Below are 21,027 nucleotides of genomic sequence, written 5' to 3' on the forward strand. Positions count from 1 at the left end.
GGACACACACTAGTCTAGTTCTACATGCAGTATTTTCATCTATAAATATAAATACACGCACACTCAGTGACTCACTTACCAGATCCCCATGACTCTCCCAAAGCAGACACAGTCACGACAACTACCTGCCCCAGAAGAGTTACCCTGAGGATGTCTCCAGTGAAGCGGTCACGGTAATGAAGAGACCAGCCCAAGGCCCGGCCGAATTACCAGCTACAACCGCATACGTCCCCAAGCCCTACACCAACTCCGCCAAGCCCTTCAGAGAGGAAGTTTGACAGCCCCCAAGTTCAACCACAAACTGCTGCCCACAACACAAAAACCGACCTGGCCCCAGCCATCAAGGCCCCAGCCAACAGCACAGCCCCAGTCAAGCCCCAGATCTCCCCCAGCCTACAGACCGGACTCTGGCATGGACACCTTCACACGCACCAGGGACAACAGGTCCAAGTACCAGCACAACAACATCAACTGCCCTGTTGCGCAACGGAGCCATCCCTGTCAGGTGAGAGGATTCAACATCACTCCTAGAGGGGCAGTCTACCCACTGGCTGAACTATACTGGGTTCACAGTTATAATATGTAGATTATAGTGTTATCGCCTCGCTTCATGTATTATGGAAGAAACACACCAGGAGTGAGGAGTGTTTCTGTGCATGGCTAGAGAAAAGAAAGCATGCAAAGTCACATGGTCATGTTTCTTACAGTTCTATAGTTGACACATTGGAATGATACCAATGCCTTTGCCCATCCAGAAGGTGTCACAATGTTTCAGAGGCGGGCTCTAACTGGCTCTAGTGTTCTGGTTGACTGTGACAACTCTCCCCCTGTAGCCCCCAGTGCTCTGGAGATGATGATGAGGATGAAGGTCACACGGTGGTTGGGCCACGGCCCGCGGGGGTCTTCACTGTAATGCGGGGTGTGCTGCAGCCCATCGAGACGGGTGTCAGCATCATCAATCGCCCGACAGGGGGCCATCCCCGAGGGCGTGAACAGGAGATCTACTTCAAAGTCTGCCGGGACAACAGCATCCTGCCCCCCCTGGACAAGGAGAAAGGTCAGACATGGGTTCATGGTACACGGGAGTTAAAAGATTTCACATGGGGTCTTTTGCCAAGCTTTATTTCAGTCTGAAGATATTCTATTCCTCAGTTTTAAGTGTGTTTAGCTACCTTAATTGCTGGCTGTACAGTGGGTATTAGATGTATTCACCCCGCTTGGATTTTCTTTACATTTTTTTGCGTTACAATTATTTTTTGTTATTGATCTACACAAAATACTCCATAATGTCAAAGTGAAAAGAAAATTCTACGKTTTTTTTACAAATTAATAAAAATATAGTAATTGCATAAGTATTCACCCCCTTTGTTRTAGCAAGCCTAAATTAGTTCAGGAGTAAAATACTGCTTAACAAATCATATAATCACTTGCATAGACTCTGTGTGAAAATAATAGGTGCTGACATGATTTTTTTAATGACTACCATTTCCTCTTTCCCCCATATATACAGTTGAAGTCGGAAGTTTACATACACCTTAGCCAAATACATTTAAACTCAGTTTTTCACAATTCCTGACATTTCATTTTAGTAAAAATGTCCGGTCTTAGGTCAGTTAGGATCTCCACTTTATTTTAAGAATGTGAAATGTCAGAATAATAGTAGAGAGAATGAATAATTTCAGCTTTTATTTCTTTCATCACATTCCCAGTGGGTCAGAAGTTTACATACAAGACCGATTTGCGACCAAGCTTTAACTTCCTTACTGACGTCTTGAGATGTTTCTTCAATATATCCACATAATTTTCCTGCCTCATGATGCCATCTATTTTGTGACGTGCACCAGTCCCTCCTGCAGCAAAGCACCCCCACAACATGATGCTGCCACCCCCATGCTTTACGGTTGGGATGGTGTTCTTCGGCTTGCAAGCCTCCCCCTTTTTCCTCCAAATATAACAATGGTCATTATTGCCAAACAGTTCTATTTTTGTTTCATCAGACCAGAGGACATTTCTCCAGTCTTTGTCCCCATGTGCAGTTGCAAACCGTAGTCTGTTTTTTTTTATGGCGGTTTTGGAGCAGTGGCTTCTTCCTTGCTGAGTGGCCTCTCAGGTTATGTCAATATAGGACTCGTTTTACTGTGGATATAGATATTTTTGTACCTGTTTCCTCCAGCATCTTCACAARGTCCTTTGCTGTTGTTCTGGGATTGATTTGCACTTTTCGCACCAAAGTACGTTCATCTCTAGGAGACAGAACCGCTCCTTCCTGAGCGGGATGACGGCTACGTGGTCCCATGGTGTAACACTTGCATACTATTGTTTGTACAGATGAGCGTGGTACCTTCAGGCATTTGGAAATTTCTCCCAAGGATGAACCAGACTTGTAGAGGCCTACAATTATTTTTCTGAGGTCTTGGCTGATTTCTTTTGATTTTCCCATGATGTCAAGCGAAGAGGCACTGAGTTTGAAGGTAGGCCTTGAAATACATCCACAGGTACACCTCCAATTGACTCAAATAATGTAAATTAGCCTATCAGAAGCTTCTAAAGCCATGACATAATTTTCTGGAATTTTCCAAGCTGTTTAAAGGCACAGTCAACTTAGTGTATGTAAACTTCTGACCCACTGGAATTGTAATACAGTGAATTATAAGTGAAATAATCTGTCTGTAAACAATTGTTGGGAAAATTACTTGTGTCATGCACAAAGTAGATGTCCTAACCGACTTGCCAAAACTATGGTTTGTTAACAAGACATTTGTGGAGTCATGAAGTGCTTTGAGAGACTAGTCAAGGACCATATCACCTCCACCCTACCTGACACCCTAGACCCACTCCAATTTGCTTACCGTCCCAATAGGTCCACAGACGACGCAATCGCAACCACACTGCACACTGCCCTAACCCATCTGGACAAGAGGAATACCTATGTGAGAATGCTGTTCATCGACTACAGCTCAGCATTTAACACCATAGTACCATCCAAACTCGTCATCAAGCTCGAGACCCTGGGTCTCGACCCCGCCCTGTGCAACTGGGTACTGGACTTCCTGATGGGCTGCCCCCAGGTGGTGAGGGTAGGTAACAACATCTCCACCCCGCTGATCCTCAACACTGGGGCCCCACAAGGGTGCGTTCTGAGCCCTCTCCTGTACTCCCTGTTCACCCACRACTGCGTGGCCATCCACACCTCCAACTCAATCATCAAGTTTGCGGACGACACTACAGTGGTAGGCTTGATTACCAACAACGACGAGACGGCCTAGGAGGTGAGGGCCCTCGGAGTGTGGTGTCAGGAAAATAACCTCACACTCAACGTCAACAAAACAAAGGAGATGATTGTGGACTTCAGGAAACAGCAGAGGGAGCACCCCCCTATCCACATCGAYGGGACAGTAGTGGAGAGGGTAGTAAGTTTTAAGTTCCTCGGTGTACACATCACGGACAAACGGAATTGGTCCACCCACACAGACAGCGTTGTGAAGAAGGCGCAGCAGCGCCTCTTCAACCTCAGGAGGCTGAAGAAATTCGGCTTGTCACCAAAAGCACTCACAAACTTCTACAAATGCACAATCGAGAGCATCCTGTCGGGCTGTATCACCGCCATCAACCGTATCATCAACTGCTCTGCCCACAACCGTAAGGCTCTCCAGAGGGTAGTGAGGTCTGCACAACGCATCACCGGGGGCAAACTACCTGCCCTCCAGGACACCTACACCACCCGATGTCACAGGAAGGCCATAAAGATCATCAAGGACAACAACCACCCGAGCCACTGCCTGTTCATCCCGCTATCATCCAGAAGGCGAGGTCAGTACAGGTGCATCAAAGCAGGCTATGATGGGAGAACTGAGGATGGATCAACAAGATTGTAGTGACTCCATAATAATTACCTAAATGACAGAGTGAAATGAACAATACAAATATACAGAATAAAAAATATTCCAAAACATGCAAACAGGGATTAAAGTAATACTGGGGGAAAAAAACATGGCAAAGGAATACACTTTTTGGCCTAAACGCAAAGCCTTATGTTTGGGGTAAATCCAACCCAACCCAATCCAACCCATCCAAAATGCTTCCTTATTTTCAAGCATTGTTGCATTAGGGTTATGGGTATGCTTGACATCGGCAAAGACTGGAGAATCTTTCAGGATTAAAAAAAAAACGGGATGTCGCTAAGCACAGSCGAAATCCTGGAGGTAAACCTGCTTCAGTCGGCTTTACACCAGACACTGGGAGAAGAATTCACCTTTCAGCCAGACAATAACCTACAACACAAGGCCAAATCTACACTGGAGTTGCTTACCAAGAAGACAGTGAATGTTCCTGAGTGGCCAAGTTACAGTTTTGACTTAAATCTGCTTGAAAATCTTTGGCACGACTTGAAAATTGCTGTCTAGCCATAATCCCCAACACCTTGACAAAGCTTGAGAATTTTGAAAAGAATTATGGGCAAATATTGCGCAATCCAGTTGTGCAAAGCTCTTAGAGACTTACCCAAGAAGACTCAACTCTAATCACTGCCGAAGGTGTTTCTAACATGTATTGACTCAGGAGGGTGAATACTTATCTAATCAAGGTATATTAGTGTTTTATTTTTCGTTATAAAAATAAAAACAATTTTCCACTCTGACATTAGAGTATTTTTTGTATATCTTTGACAAATAAAAATTACAATTAAATCCATTTTAATCCCACTTCGTAACACAATAAAATGTGAAGAAATCCAAGGGGGTGAATACTTATGATAGGAGCTGTATGAGTCCACGGTGGGGTTATTTTACTATCCAAATAGTGAGATAATGTTGTTTTCACAGATAATTTCATCCCTCTTTTCTGTCATCTTCTCTCTTTACATTTTTCTAGGATATGTATATTTTCCTTTGGTCTTTAACGGTTCTCATTGTCTTATGTTCACCGTGTCTGTTTAAACCCATTAAGGAGCCCAACAGCTTCAGTGATCTTAGGAACTCTGTGTGTATATGTATTAGCCTCTAACCCTGTGGTGTGTATCTGTTTCAAGGAGAGACCCTGCTCAGCCCGCTGGTGATGTGTGGCCCTCACGGCCTCAAGTTCCTGAAGCCTGTGGAGCTGCGTTTACCTCACTGTGCGTCTATGACCCCAGATGGTTGGTCTTTTGCTCTAAAATCCTCCGACTCCTCGTCGGGTACGCTGTCCTCTCTGTCCTTTTGGGGTCGGGGCTTTGGGTTGGCTTTGTGACAAACTGATATGGTTGTGGGTCACTTTGTATGATTTTCATGGTTTCATTTATTTGGTATTTSGGTTTGTTCACTCACTCATTCCTCCACTGATCTTTATTTATTTGATGTGGTCTTCAGATCAAAGTTCTTCTTGTCATTGCTTTTTCATGCTGAAACATATTTCTTTCCGTTCTTTCCTCCGCTTAGTGTGTATGTCATCTGTTTGACATTGAGATGGTTCCATTGGACCTGCATCCCGCCGATCAGTTTTGTGTTGATAAGATTAGTAAGGTCTTTGTTGTAGTGAATCATTTCACATTCTTTTCCCACAAGTGATTTTTTTTTCTCACATAGCCACCCAAACGTCTATCCTGAAACACAGTGGTCAGCGGTCCTCTTAAATTTGGAAGAGGACCCTCTCAGAGACAGACGCATGGCTCCCTCAGTACTAACAGATGTTGTGTATGTGAGAACAGCCTGTGGGTTGGATCTGAAATCTGTCTGACAGCATCAGAACAGAACCGAGTCAGCTCTCTGCTCTCCCTCCGCTCCTCTCTATATGTCTTAATGGTAAACTTGGCACAGCCGTGGATTAGCTACTAATTACCCTCAGCTAGAATTGGACATGAAGGGCTAAATTAGCCTACTGCTGCCTCGTTGGCTTGTTCATTTGTTGTCCTGCTTCGTTGTAGAAGGATTACAGGACTGTGTTCTAATCCTCTTATTGTAAAACAAGGCCCTTCTTTAGCTTCATTTAGGCTCTACTTGTGTCTCCTTTCTAGTTGGGTGCTGAGCTGCCCAGACCCAATGGSAGTTTCCAGTAAGGAAGCAGCATAGTGTGTGACTTAGTGGTCTTAGTTTGGAATGGTTCTGAAAGAAGTCTGCTCACAGACAGGAGAGATTCAATCCAAACCACACTTGATCAGTTTACTTCTGACAAAACATTACCTTAATGTACTGATGTCATTATGAGTTTCACAGTGAACATTCCTCCTGCTGCACTGACTAATTGTGAACCTCTAACAAATAATCTGAGTCATTGACAATTGATCGGAGTAAAATCAGTTAAACACCTCTTGGTCCTCATATGGATCCTATCTGATAGGACCTGTCATTGCTAAAATCCCTTTGACATTTAGGCGTAATTACACTATAATGATTAGGATGCATTATCCTCACTTGTGATTTCCTATCAGAACAACAAAGCATGCTAAAAGCCTGAAATTGTTCAGCACTTTGATCTGAAGATCTCATATAACTCACTTTACTCACATGGCCCTGAGGGAATGAATGCAATTATCTGAAATAACGGTGCTTTAAAATGCAACTGCATTGTGGTTTGGAAGAAATGGTGCAGTTTAGTGTAACAGTTTTGAGTCTAAAGCCATTTTTTTAAACAATTATTTAAATTTGTTCTTCTGTGGAGGCAATACTCTTGGCTCAAGGCCTGGGCTTGGGCCATTAATCGCAAATTACAGTCACTGCCAGTACATACTCTATCCTTAAGAGCTATAATTTGAAATCAAGAGTGGTTTTAGCAATGTAATGTGAAGTTTACTTCTGTCAAGCTACATCCTACCACAAACAGCATGTATATATATGGCTTTAATGGAACAAAGGGTGTTTTAGTTTAGTGTTTGGAGCTTGCTGGTTGTCAGTTTAGCAAGAAGTGAATTATGTATTATGAACCTTATACCCTTTCTCCACCTGTTATCATTACCATGTTCCTTCTCTCTCCCCCTCAGGTGATCCCAAGAGTTGGCAGAATCAGTCTCTCCCAGGAGACCCCAACTACCTGGTGGGAGCCAACTGTGTGTCTGTGCTCATCGACCACTTCTGAAGAGTGCAACAGCTGGCCTGTTACTGAATGTGAAACCATGGGAAAGGAGGGATAATAAACACATACATACATACATACATACATACATACATACATACATACATACATACATACATACATACATACATACATACATACACACACACACACACACACACACACACACACCATTTCTCCAGGGGTGGACCATACACAATGATGTATTTACACCCAGTGCTCCAGCATTGTTTACTGTGCCCATGGAAGATGGAAGGAGACTGAAGTTTCCCCTATGTGCTGTCCTTTAACTCTTTCCGAGGTCTTGAAGAAAATACAAAACACACCATGATTTAACCAGTGATGGAATGCATGCCCTGTGCCACTGAGTAACTCATCACATTATACGCCAAGTTTTAACTTTTAATTGTTACATAACAGGAAAATGGTTTGAGGTTTTTACTATTGAAGTAGATGGACATACATGTAGGTGTATTTATACTATATATGCATACAGTATATATAGTATATGGTTTAAATATAATTTTAAATTCAATTCTAGAAAACGGAATTCAAGAATCAGACTTCAACCTTTTTTGTCACCTTTTGAATTGGCTGACTTACAAAGACGGTCATGTTTTTTCCACATTGACAGATTTGTGACGGTTTTGGAATTCGGTGCCAGGGAGATGGGCAGTAAAGTGATGAAGATGTAAATGTATGGCTTTGTGGTAATGATTATGGTGATAGTGAAGTTGGCAAGCATCTGCAGAAGAGAAAATGAAGCTGAAGGTGGAATACTTTGAGGTGGATTTAAAGCCCAACTCATGCCTCTAACATGTTCATCCTGTGACTAGAATGGCTCTTCCTTCCTTTCCTTTTTTCTTTCTTTCTGTAAATTGACCTTGGATTCACTTTGTATTGAGTACCAGAATTCTACTCCTGCTGTATCAAGATCTATGCATGTGCTATGACTCAGGTCCAGAAGCCTGCTCAGTTCTCCCTCACCATGTTAAAACCCTCTTACATTAACAAGCAGTGATGCCTTATCTGCATATTATTCACTTTTTCAGTAAAAACCTCTGGGTTCTTCTAAGTTATGATGATAAATTATGGAAAAATGAAGTTCTCTTGCCATTTTGTCAACCCACTGTATAAATGAACTTGGGTTTAGCGCACAAGAACAATTGAAGCTAATAAAGGTATGCTTTCTTTATCTGCTATGCATATGACTTCAGAAGAAAAAGAAAAACTTTACAAAAAAGACAAGTGGCTGTAAATAAAGTTAGCATATGGCCTTGGTTCTTGGTTTGTAAATTAACTTTTGTATGTCTTTGTTATTTTGTATAAAACTTCAGAGAAAACTGTTTTTAAAAATAAATGAATTGACCATGGTTTACTTTCTAATCTGGTTATACCCTTGAGCCTTGGAACTTGTAACTATTAGCAGTAATAAAATCCACATTTTCTACCAATATATTCACACTACATATAAATAATAGTCACACAACCTTTTTATGGTTATTTGCAAAAGAGGAAAGTGCTTGGGTTAAACAACTTTTCAAACCTGTTCTTTAAAAGGGTGTGCTCTGTCCCCCTCATTTATTTGTGATACTGGATGCTGTATTATTTTGTGCCCTGAAATGTATTTTTGTACTAATAGACCATATATTACGGCACACCAGTACTATTTTCTTTATATATGATAACACAGCTTCAATTGGATATTAGCTCTTCACGTGTGGCTGACTTTTTTTTCTCCTTTGTGACACAATTTTAAGTATACCACTGTATTAATGAATAAAATAATTTTTAAAGTAAAGTGTTTCTGGGGTTTTGTATTTTTATGAGCCAAATATAACATTCTAATAGTTTAAAGGATTCTCAGGTGAAATATGTAATCATGTTCGTTTTCTGCTTAGGCTGGATTTCTATAGTTTGATCTTCGTCCATTACAAAGCGGAGGGGGGAAGGTGGCTGCTGTAGAATTTCTATTATCTTTAGATACTGCGGCATGATTTAAGTGCAGTACCAGCTTGGCCGGTGCAGATGGTGCTCTAGAGCCCTGTGGCTGTGTCTCCGCAAGGTCAGCACCACAGAAGGCTGGTATTCAAAGATTAGGGACTGTGTGGCTTTACCCTCTGTTTGCATTATGAATAAAAAAATTACAAATATGGAGAGTATCAACTTGTTTTAAAGCAAATGCATGTTTTTACTCCCAATGTACTAAACGTGCCTTGTACTTCATCTCAATTGATGGTTCTCAGCCTTTGTGAATCTAATAAAGTAGGCTTGTCTGTATAAATTATAGATGGATCATTCAAACATTTGGTTGGGGGCTATAATTTGAAGAAATGTATGTGATATTGGTCATTTGAATTCAGACAATTCATAGACATCTCAAAGGATAAGTGCATGGCTTCACAAATGATAAGAGCATGGTCATCTTTTTAATGTTAATATAGTCTAATTATTTGTAGACGCAATCGCATACGGCTATTTTTGGGAAGCGAAGTGGCACCGTCGTAGTATTGATTGCCCCAAACAAGCTAGCTGCATCKCCTCCTGCCGCCGCGGTAGTTTGCTGTCTGTGAAAACCCTGCGCCTGTGTGAAACAGAATACCCACGGCCACGCTCTCTGTGCATGGTACCCTGCCGCGCGTTTGACAGTGGAATACTAGAATACTACATTAAAGGGSGACACTATTCCCGTGTCATTTCAGCTATACGTTTTTACTTGCTGGGGTTCTTTAAAATGTATCCTGTAGCAATGAAAATAAGGGAGCATATGATTTGATGGACCATTTCTCAAGCTTTTCCTCGAAAACCCGGTTACCTTAGCTAATAGCGCGTTATCCTGTGTTTTTGCGGAATAGATTTGGGTAGCAGCACAAGAAAGTCACTACGCATCTCATCCATCACACTGTTGTAGCCTTCAGAATAACCGACAATTACGCATCTGCATCTTGGGATAATTAAGCAATTTAATGGAGACTCTTTCAAAGGAACCATTTAGTAGGACTGATGTTATTTGCTTTTTGGACACCGTTGCTTATCAAGCTTAACATTTGGACATCGGTTACTTGCTTTGCTGTTAGGTGCCACTTTTGGATGCTGATGGAAATAGCTTAACCCATTGTTTTCAATAGCTGATACATACACTCTGTTTTCTTCGTGACAATGCCAGTCCAAGCAATGCCCCGAGGTCGTTCGCTCAGCCCTGCGTCCCTGTCCCGTAGCCTCTCCAGACTCAGAGAGTTTCGGACTCGGACTCGGATCATGCTTTCTCTCGGAGTTTCTCAGATGGTTTTGGGAAGTCTGATTTTGGCAGTCAGTTTTGCCGCTCTGGCCCTCACTACCTCACCAAGGGTCAGACATTCGTGTCCATTTTGGGCAGGTTTCTCTGTAAGTATTTCGTTAATTAAGTATTAATATTCATCCAACATGTGGGTTTATGTGTGTGTTTTGTGGCTCACTATTTATTGTTGTTTATAAATTTACCCATTTCGCGGGTAACAGATCTGGCACGTGCTCACACTTACTAGTAAGCATGTCCAGTTGGTTCGATACGTGTTTTATTGTAAATTATGCAGACGTTGTAAAATCAACATTAATGCCATTAATTATTTCGTTTATTGACTGTCACCAACTTAACAGTGGTTTTAAACGCTTTCATTTGGCATTTTGTTGTATAGGCTACAGTAGCCTATTGTGGCATAAGCCTACAGATGGCCTATCGTTGTGAAATATCTACTCTCATTTAGGCAAGATTGATTAGTTTATTTTTTTGTGTCATCTTGTTGCAATTTGTTTGTAATAGTATTGCTTAAAATAAATACTCAGGCATGTTTGGGGSACGGTGTGAAGGATTTCTCTCAGCTAGAACACAGTGCTATTTTGGCTCTCATCTTGTTTATGGATGGGAGTCTCACATACAGACTACTGGCTTTGCAACCTTGACTCAGGGGAGACTTAACATAGTAAATTAAATYCCAGGACACTGAAATTAGTATGAAATGTTGTTTGGGATGGTATGTATTAATTTGTGTGATTTCGTATGATATGTTACGAACATAGAATTAKGAATTAGAATACTAGAATGGACATGAACCTTCTTATTATGGGATAAAAGTCAGCCATTTTGATCAGGGAGTTGGCCAACCATGGTTTTGCCAGAACTGTGATAAGATATTGTCTAAATCATGAATTTGAAGAATTTATCTGCACTGTATGTTTGTTAGCTAGCTGCCAGCTAGTTTTAGAGGAATGATTCAATTCAAATTAACTGCCAATATGCCAACATTCCATTCAAACAATGCAGTCAATCCACAGCCATACACTGGCTGAAATCAGTTGATGATAGAATTTAGATAAAACTTGTCATGTAGCTAGCTAGCTAAAACAAACAACATGTGTCATTTAGCTTTCTTCATCAGAGATTAGGCTTTTGGAAAGAGCTTGACATTGTCCTGGTAAAGTTGTCAGTCTGACTACTGTCATCACCACTATAGATGGCAAGCAAATCAAACAATATTTGGACATAGCCATCTAGTTTATCCTCTGAAAGTTAACTTGTTAACTAGCCATATTCATGTGATCTGTTATTAGCTAGCTAGCCAATTTGAMATGGTCCATCAATCAATGTAGCCTATCATGTCTGCCAGCAGCAATCGTGATTAAACACTATTTAAAAACAATGTTGAAAATGGGATAATGTTAGCTAACTTCGCTACGTAGGTCTACGTTGGTTGAATAAAAAGATATATTGAGGGAGGTCTACTTACCACTGTTTAGCCAACAGTACAAAGTTTCTACTGGTAGCTTGCAAAGTAAACAGTAACGTTACGTYGGCAAATGAGCACTTCGGCTGCTTGACAGGCAGACCCCACAAAGGATGGGAAATKAACCTAAACCACTTTTGTTTTATATCACTCAAATATCCAATTAATATTGGCCAATATTGAGAGATATTGTGAGGCTACCCTCACGTATCTGAAATTACAGRACCAATTGGTTTTTACTGATCATGAAAAGCATGCAGTTAGGCCTACTTGCTGTAGCTCTATAACTGTGATGATAGAGTTAAACGTGTGCAGATCTTTGTTTACTATGTTACGTTTAGTCTATGAGACCAGCCTAAGTTCTACTGAACTCTGTAGGTTAGAGGTTCATAGCTTGCAGCTGGGCCATCAGTGATGGGGGCTGTTCTTGGCACAGGCACCGTCCCATTTGGTGCTGGTCATATTTGTCTAACTTTTCCTGTGAAGAGAGTCCCTGTGGAGAGAGTGGTCTTATCAATATATTTCCCTGCAATTTTTGTTAAAAGTAATTTCGCTCTCTTTCTCTCACACACACACACGCACGGTGCACACACACCACACACACACACACACACACACACACACACACACACACACACACACACACACACACACACACCACACACACAACCACACCACACACCACACATTGTACGGCTCAATGTTCAATGAGCAAGAAATGTACTTTCAGCAACTTCTCGCTTTCATTGTGTACTGTAAGATTGTCTTAGTGGACATTGTTTTCTGCGCCTGAAAATTGAATCACAGTTTCTCTAAATATTTATGAAGGCACTCTTCCTTGATTTCCTGCCAGAGATCCAGCCAGTGCATTAAGCTGGGAGGGAGTTCCATTAATTATAGAGGGATAATTGAGGCAGTGTATAGAGGGTGATGGTGGTCTCTTGCACAGGGGATATGTGTGTGTGTGTGTGTGTGCTTGTTTGTGTGTGGTCGGAGATAAGCAACCTTGGGGTGAAAGTTCACAGGTCGGGCTATGCTCCTGGAGATCAATTCCTGGGGTTCACTCAACAGATATGTACACTACACGGCCAAAAGTATGTGGACTCCCCTTCAAATTAGTGCATTCGGCTATTTCAGCCACACCCATTGCTAACAGGTGTATAAAATTGAGCACACAGCCATTAAATCTTCATAAACAAATATTGGCAGTATAACGGCCCGTACTGAAGCAACTTTCAACATGGCACCAGCATAGGATGCCACCTTTCCAACAAGTCAGTTCGTCAAATTTCTGCCCTGTTAGAGCTGCCCCGGTCAACTGTAAGTGCTGTTATTGTGAAGTGGAAATGTTTAGGAGCAACAACAGCTCAGCCGCGAAGTGGTAGGCCACACAAGCTCACAGAACGGGACCACCGAGTGCTGAAGGGCGTAAAAATCGACAATTCTCGGATCCAACACTCACTTCCGAGTTCCAAACTGCTTGTCGGGACTTTCATGAAATTGGTTTCCGTAGCCGAGCAGCCGCACACAAGCCTAAGATCACCATGTGCAATGCCAAGCGTCGACTGGAGTGGTGTAAAGCKCGCTGCCATTGGACTCTGGAGCAGTGGAACCGCGTTCTCTGGAGTGATGAATCACGCTACACTATCTGGCAGTCCGACGGACAAATCTGTGTTTTGCCGATGCCAGGAGAACGCTACCTGCCAAACTGTAAAGTTTGGTGGAGGAGGAATAATGGTCTGGGGTTGTTTTTTATGGTTCGGGCTAGTCCCTTAGTTCCAGTGAAGGGAAATCTTAACGCTACAGATAAAATTACATTAAATCAAGTTAAATCAAGTTTATTTTATATAGCCCTTCGTACATCAGCTAATATCTCGAGGTGATGTACAGAAAACCCAGCCTAAAACCCCAAACAGCAAGCAATGCAGGTGTAGAAGCACGGTGGCTAGGAAAAACTCCCTAGAAAGGCCAAAACCTAGGAAGAAACCTAGAGAGGAACCAGGCTATGAGGGGTGGCCAGTCCTCTTCTGGCTGTGCCGGGTGGAGATTATAACAGAACATGGCCAAGATGTTCAAATGTTCATAAATGACCAGCATGGTCAAATAATAATCAGGAGTAAATGTCAGTTGGCTTTTCATAGCCGATCATTAAGAGTATCTCTACCGCTCCTGCGGTCTCTAGAGAGTTGAAAACAGCAGGTCTGGGACAGGTAGCACGTCCGGTGGACAGGTCAGGGTTCCATAGCCGCAGGCAGAACAGTTGAAACTGGACCAGCAGCAAGGCCAGGTGGACTGGGGACAGCAAGGAGTCATCATGCCCGGTAGTCCTGACGCATGGTCCTAGGGCTCAGGTCCTCCGAGAGAGAGAAAGAAAGAGAGAGAGAGAATACTTAAATTCACACAGGACACCGGATAAGACAGGAGAAGTACTCCAGATATAACCAACTGACCCCAGCCCCCCGACACATAAACTACTGCAGCATAAATACTGGAGGCTGAGACAGGAGGGGTCAGGAGACACTGTGGCCCCATCCGATAATACCCCCGGACAGGGCCAAACAGGAAGGATATAACCCCACCCACTTTGCCAAAGCACAGCCCCCGCACCACTAGAGGGATATCTATAATCATTCTAGATGATTCTGTGCTTCCAACTTTGTGGCAACAGTTTGGGGAAAGCGCTTTCCTGTTTCAGCATGCAATGCCCCCGTGCACAAATCGAGGTCCATACAGAAATTGTTTGTCGAGATCGCATGGAAGAACTTGACTGGCCTGCATAGAGCCCTGACCTTAACCCTTTGCAATGAATTGGAAAGCCGAATGCGAGCCAGGCCTAATCGCCCAACATCAGTGCCCGACCTCACTCATGCTCTTGTGGCTGAATGGAAGCAAGCCCCCGCAGTAATGTTCCAACATCTAGTGGAAAGCCTTTCCAGAAGAGTGAAGGTTGTTATAGTATCAAAGGGGGGACCAACTCCACATTAATGCCCATGATTTTGGAATGAGATGTTCGACGAGCAGGTGTCCACATACTTTTAGCCATGTAGTGTATGTATGCTGAACACATATAAACCCAACATGCAACAATTTCAACGATTTTATTGAGTTACAGTTCATATATGGAAATCAGTCAATTGAAATAAATTCATTAGGCCCTAATCTATGGATTCCACATGACTGTGTAGGGGCGCAACCATAGGTGGGCCTGGAAGGGCAGAGGCCCACCCACTGGGGAGCCAAGCCAAGCCCAGCCAATCAGAATTAGTTTTTACCCACAAAAGGGTTTTATTACAGACAGAAAAACTCCTCAGTTTCATCAGCTGTCCAGGTGGCTGGTCTCAGACGATGAAGAATTCAGATGTGGAGGTCCTGGGCTGGTGTGGTTACACGTGGTTTGCATTTGTGAGTCCGGTTTGACGTACTGCTAAATTCTCTAAAACGACGTTGGAGGTGGCTAATGGTGGAGAAATTAACATAAAAGTATCTGGCAACAACTCTGGTGGACATTCCTGCAGTCAGCATGCCAATTGTATGCTCCCTTAATACTTGAGACATCCTGTGGCTTTGTGTTGTGTGACTAAACTGCACAATTTAGAATGGCCTTTTATTGTCCCCAGCACAAAGTGCACCTGTATAATGATCATGCTGTTTAATCAGCTTTTTGATATGCCACACCTGTCAAGTGGATTATCATGGCAAAGGAGAAATGCTCACTAACAGGGATTTAAACAAATTTGTGCACAACATTTTAGAGAAATAAGCTTTTTGTGCATATAGAACATTTCTGGGATATTTTAATTCAGCTCATGAAACATGGGACCAACTCTATACATGTTGCGTTTATAWTTGTGTTCATTGTAGTTAGGGAAAGCTTGCCTTTCTATTATGTGTGTTTTTAAGGGGAAAGCAGTTTGTACGATAAACGTGAGCATGTGGTGGAGCAAGGAAATCTAAGCATTGTTACTCATTGCTTGGTATGAAACATAAGTTGTTATTCTTACTAGGCTGTTAAATAACTCCATGCTGAACTCTGTGTGTCTGTGTCAGAGGCTGATTTCCTTCCCTCACTTCATTGTTCATGTAAATATTTTTAAAAGTCCTCTGCTGCTKGAACTTGAGTCACTTCCCCCAGCCCCACTGACTGCTTCRTTCTCACCCTCAGTTGTTACAAGCAGTGTGGCCAGGGGTGCAACTTTCACAGGAGACGGGGAGGACATGACGCCCCCACATTCTGAAATTGCATTTTTGTCCCCCCCAGTTTTATCATTGAGATGTGATACAAAACGCGACACAAGTGTGCTTTAGGACCATGCGAACACCTCAGATTGGTCGTGTAGGCTGTTTTCCAGATTCAGCCTGCTGGATTTAGGACCTCACGGATACCACAGAGTGTGCGGACAGGCTGTGTGAAGGCAAAGCTTCTGAAAGGCTGGCGTATAGGACCAGCACGGGAGAGATGAACAGAGGCAGCTGCTGTCTGTGTTGCGCTTTTTCTCTGAGTTGTAAAAGCAAGCAGAGCAGAAACTGGCTACTCCTTAGTTGACTGATCTAGCAGGCAAGGTAACTGCTGTTTGACAGAAAAATTTGTATTTATTCCCAGTGCTGAGCTAGTACTGCAACTGACATGTTACATTAGCTAAGGGTTTCATCCCCTCTCGACTGAAGTGAATTAACTACTAGTAGCTAGTTAGCTAGCTAGTAGCTACCACAGCTAGCTATCTGTCAGGTAGCAGTATCTAACAGCTGTTGTGTATATGGAAATGTTTTGTAGCCTTTGTTTCGTCCCATATCAACAAAAGTACATTTTATGATGTACCATTGTACCATTAGCTAGAGCTAGCCAAAAGTTGGCTAACGTTAGCTAGCTAGCTCACTAACTTTAGCTAATATTTTTGCCTCAATCACACTWGACCTGAATCAAATGATGAAACCAGCGATTGAAGATCGATATTCTGCACAGTCAGTACACGACACTATGCTCATCATCATAGCAGGATCAGATGGTGACAGGTGTCCCTGCAGGGTCAGACAGCCAGGGAAGACCAGTCTACGGAGCTCAAGTGAATTTTGCAGTATATTATAACAATCAGTGAATGGATACAAAGTTCCATCTTGAGTTGATAGGTAGACTACAGTCTGGGATCTGGGAATAATGGTCATTTCAATTATTGAACCATTAATACTATTCTTGAATAATATAATGTATAAATGTACACCAAGATAATTCTTTGTCATGCCTAATCTGAACAGGATCAGATGGTGACAGTGGTCTCATCAGGGTCAGGCAGCCAGGGAAGACCAGTCTGTGACGGCGCAGAGGTGAACTTTTGCAGATACAACCCTTTATTCTCTCTGTGCAGCAAACACTGGACAAGCCAGAAGCTTCAAAGATTGCACCTATTTTAAGGCAGTCTGACAAACCTCTAAAGTTGATTTCCAAACTGTATCAAGGGTTGATAGAGGCTTTTCACGATGACACAAAACATGTAAAACAAACATGTGAAGAAGACCTGGGAGACGCTATTGATGATGATGAATGGATGCAGATATGTTAGAATGCCCAGTCATGTTCATATAATCTCAGACATAAATGACTGCAGTTTAAGACCATCCATAGAACGTACTATATGCCAGTGAAACTGAATATCATGCACTCAGAAATTGTATTATTCTGCTAGAGGTGTAAAACACAAAAGGGGACATATTTGCATATGTTATGGTCTTGTGAAGGCTGGCTGAATTCTGGCAAAGAGTATGTTCTTTTATCTCAGCATGTCTACAGATTCTCCCTTCTCCCTGTTTTTGTTTGCTTGGAAATGTTGATACGGGAGACTGTCATTAGAAGAAACTGTGTAACCCAGCATTTATAGCGGCTAAGAAATGCATTGCCATTAATTGGAAGGTTGTTTATCCTCCCACAATGTCACAATGGATGGCAGGAATGTCAAGTTATGTATCACTAGATTTGATTTATTACAAGATTAAGGATATACTGTGCAACTTGCATAAGGTCTGGATGCCTTATATGGAATACTGTATGACAAAAGGAGTCTTGTCTGTATTGAAAACATGCCCACGTAAGGGGAGATACTGTACCTATTTAGGCAATCCCTAGCTGCTGGGCTGCTCAGTCCTGGCCCGCGGGGTCTGCCATACYGTTGGTTGTCACTCTGGCCTTGGCCTAACACACCTGAAACCAATAATGAATGTTTCACTAATATCCTAAAGCTGAGTGGGGTGTGTTGGTTTGGGGTGCTTCAGAACCGTAGACCACAAGGGATAGGACTGGGTGACCCAGCTATATTGTTTGCAAGTAAAAAGAACTCTACAGTACTATTAGGCCTATAATATTAATTATATGGAGGATGTACTGTTTCTGTGTGTTAATGTGTAGGTGTATGTGTGTTTTTATTAAACTTTTCTTTTCCAAACCCTTCCCTTGAGACATACATAAAAAAAGGAAGTTGTGTTGGGGAGAGAGTTTAGTTATTGACTAGACTGGTGGGTGTCGGGCGTGCAGGTGGCTCGGGCTGGCTGGGCTGTCTGGCTGAAATGTGATATAGAGGATGTCTTAATAAAGACAATCAAAAGTCTTTGTACTTTATTTGTAAGAGTTGTTCATTTATTAGGCTATTGGTTAAAGGTGCAACACAATATTGATTATTGAATTATCATTGATCTAGTTCCGTCTTATCAATCACTTAAAAATATTTAATAATAATCTTACCTAGCTTGATGACTGTGGGCATTTTTGCTATACTTTTTGTTGTTCTAAATAGAGATGGCTAGAAGGGCCATGGGTCATATTAGATTGTGTAGAAATGCAGGAAATTAGCTTTAGATGCCCCCAAAAATGTAAGGACCCCCAGACCCCCCCCCTTCTAAAACCAAAGTTGCGCCCCTGAGTGTGCAGTGTGTGAGTGAGAGAAAAAGCACCACAATCATCACTCACTGCACCGGGGAAAGTCATTGTTGTTGGCAACAACAAAGTACGTTTAAGTAAAGCTTTTATTTAACTAGCTAACGCTGGGTAGTTCTGGCTGTGTGAGAAACTGATAGTGAATGTTTTGAAGCCCAAAATACTTGCTAGCTACAGAATTACTTGCACAATCAATCACTGTCTTAGTCTTATTCATAGGGTCAGCAAGTTAGCAATGGGTATGCCACCAGTCAGGAAGAGAGAAAAAAGGAGGACCTAAGAGYTTTTTTAAAGGAGTGCAAAGGACTGTAAGTAAGGTTCTTGACAATTGCCCGCACACCACCCCTGGCAAGCTAGCAGGAACATTTCAGTGCTTTCAGGTTAGTTGTCTTTAACTTCATCAGAGTGATTATGGGTCATAAATGTGTGTTCCCTGTGTTAAGACTTTGTTTGGTCATTATGATCATGGCAGAAGAGTGACAGCCATGAACAGACAGACAGGCAGAGAGGGAGAGAGAGAGAGGCCACAAACCAAAAGGTAAGCTTGTGAGAAGTGCTTCTCCATGCCCATAGAGTTCATAGCCTGATGATCCGTCATGGTGGGAATCAATCTGAATTATCATGTATTATCTCTGATGAAATGATAGCATCTTAGGTCTAAAGGGTGTACTGCATGTGTTAACTTCATCCAAGAGAGAGGCAGCCATGGTAAAAAACCACGGGCAAACAGACAGACATACAGAAAGAGAGAGAGAGAGAGGCCACAAATCAGCAGGTAAGATAGTGAGAAGTGCCCCTCCAAACTAATTGTGTAGAGTGGAGATTTTTAATTTCAGTTTGACCTTTCATGCCTACCTTTAAAAAAATATATACAGTTTTTATGTGTATGTTGCTGGTTATTATTACAGTATAATAATTATTATAAGTTAAAATACATTACGCTTCCAACCATACAGTATGTAGAGCAGCAGTAGTAACAACCTGACATACTGTAGGGGAAGTGAGAAAAATACTAGGAAATTCATCATACAGTACCAGAGAACGAGTAGAAAATATTTGTTTAATTGAATATGTTCCGTACATAATGAATGGCCCTAAGACTGATTGGACTGTACCAGAGTAAGTGCCCYTCTGTAAGGCCCACTTTAACCTTGTAAATGTGTCCATTTGTAAGTAAATTTTTTGTCTGTATCCTTTTCTCAAAAGTCACCAGAAATTAGCATTTAAAAGCAATCCCGGACCCCTGTAAAAAAAATCCCACCCACATCCCACCGTCAGAGTTGCTCCTATGCCCCTGTTGTGTTTGTCCAGAGGCAGTGTGTGTGAAACTGATTGGTATGAAAGAAAAACTGTTGAGTCACTTCTCCTCTCTACACATTCGTTCTGGAGGTGTACAGACTTATATTTGTAAAATGTGGTGAGTAGTTGACTCAAAGAGAGAGAAAGACATAGTTGAACAGTTTTTAACAAATGCATTTCTTCAAAAATGAAGGAGAAGCAGGAGAGAGAGAGCTAACTATATTTCGTAGTATTTTTTTCTTCACTTTCACTTGCTTATCTAGAGAATGCAGCTAGCTAATTTAGCTTACTCAAACACCCAGCTCAAACAGAGAGGGATGCTATGTGAGCTAACTGGCTATGGATATCCAACACTGGAACTTTTCCCAGTTTTATTAATTTATTGGCACCGGTGTAAATTCTAAACTACTTGCTGACTGTACAGTGTACTGCATGATTGTAGCGGGTTTACTAACACATTAGTTCTAGTAGCTATGTTGACTGTGAAGTTAGCTAATATGGTGACAATGATGTAGGCCGTGTGTAGCGGATAGTGGTTAGAGGTTATGATATCAAGGTTTGGTTGGAATGTTTTTTTCGCCTGCTCACAGACAGCTGATGTGTTGTGCACTGAAATCCACAAGCGAAGGGAAAGGGTGAGATGAGGAGAGTGCGTAGATGCAAGAAGGAATTAAAGAGCAAAGTGATCATGCTGTTTGAATGTGGCTGCTCTGAAAGTGAACTGTGTTTGCATGTGATCAGGGTGTATTCATTCTGCCGATTCTGTTGAAAACATTTCTTAAATGTAAGCAAACACAACGAAACGGGAATTAACRTACCTGATCAGCCAGATGCAGGCAAGAGTGTGCAAGGCAGTATTGAATGTGTCACTGTCTGTCACCTTGATTAGTCAAGTTTTTCTCTCAACCTGTGCACCTACGTTGTAAACTTTCATTCATTGGCTAGGTTGTAGCAAACTCATAATGTGTATAGGGGCAATTCAAGTATCATGAAGTAACCTTAACCTAT

General features: G+C 42.1%; 3 protein-coding genes across 12 annotated transcripts in view; all 3 read left to right on the top strand.

The window, feature by feature from the left end:
* The window catches only part of LOC111974518 (tight junction protein ZO-1), a 162,475-nt gene extending 162,221 nt beyond the window's left edge, over positions 1 to 254 (top strand). For 4 of the 8 annotated variants that reach the window (XM_070447293.1, XM_070447294.1, XM_070447296.1 and 1 more), the window contains one exon: positions 104 to 128. The gene's annotated coding sequence lies outside the window, so the exon portion shown is untranslated. Of the gene's footprint in view, positions 1 to 103 lie in introns of all 8 variants that reach the window. The other 4 variants (XM_070447290.1, XM_070447292.1, XM_070447291.1 and 1 more) reach the window with 3 other exon arrangements.
* A 158-nt stretch (positions 255 to 412) lies between these two features.
* LOC139028873 (tight junction protein ZO-1-like) lies at positions 413 to 8,842 on the top strand. The gene is made up of 4 exons (XM_070447379.1): positions 413 to 505; positions 841 to 1,057; positions 5,027 to 5,170; positions 6,950 to 8,842. The coding sequence occupies exons 1-4, from the start codon at positions 413 to 415 to the stop codon at positions 7,042 to 7,044; spliced, it is 549 nt and encodes a 182-aa protein (XP_070303480.1). The 3' UTR covers positions 7,045 to 8,842.
* Positions 8,843 to 9,593: 751 nt separating this feature from the next.
* fam189a1 (family with sequence similarity 189 member A1) overlaps positions 9,594 to 21,027 on the top strand; it is a 140,420-nt gene continuing 128,986 nt past the window's right edge. The window contains exon 1 of one of the 3 annotated variants that reach the window (XM_024003415.2): positions 9,594 to 10,425. In XM_024003415.2, the coding sequence (XP_023859183.1) occupies positions 10,201 to 10,425 (225 nt within the window). In that variant the 5' untranslated portion in view covers positions 9,594 to 10,200. The remainder of the gene's footprint in view (positions 10,426 to 21,027) is intronic. The other 2 variants (XM_024003414.2, XM_024003413.2) reach the window with 2 other exon arrangements.

The sequence above is a fragment of the Salvelinus sp. IW2-2015 genome, linkage group LG15 (assembly GCF_002910315.2).
Source record: "Salvelinus sp. IW2-2015 linkage group LG15, ASM291031v2, whole genome shotgun sequence".
Lineage (NCBI taxonomy): Eukaryota > Metazoa > Chordata > Actinopteri > Salmoniformes > Salmonidae > Salvelinus > Salvelinus sp. IW2-2015.

Bases quoted from the DNA above. Each gene is read 5' to 3' on its own strand.
- LOC139028873 (XM_070447379.1), top strand. From the start codon at position 413: ATGGACACCTTCACACGCACCAGGGACAACAGGTCCAAGTACCAGCAC. The intron at 506-840 runs GTGAGAGGATTC...TGTAGCCCCCAG, and splicing joins AACGGAGCCATCCCTGTCAG to TGCTCTGGAGATGATGATGA. The intron at 5,171-6,949 runs GTACGCTGTCCT...TCTCCCCCTCAG, and splicing joins ATCCTCCGACTCCTCGTCGG to GTGATCCCAAGAGTTGGCAG.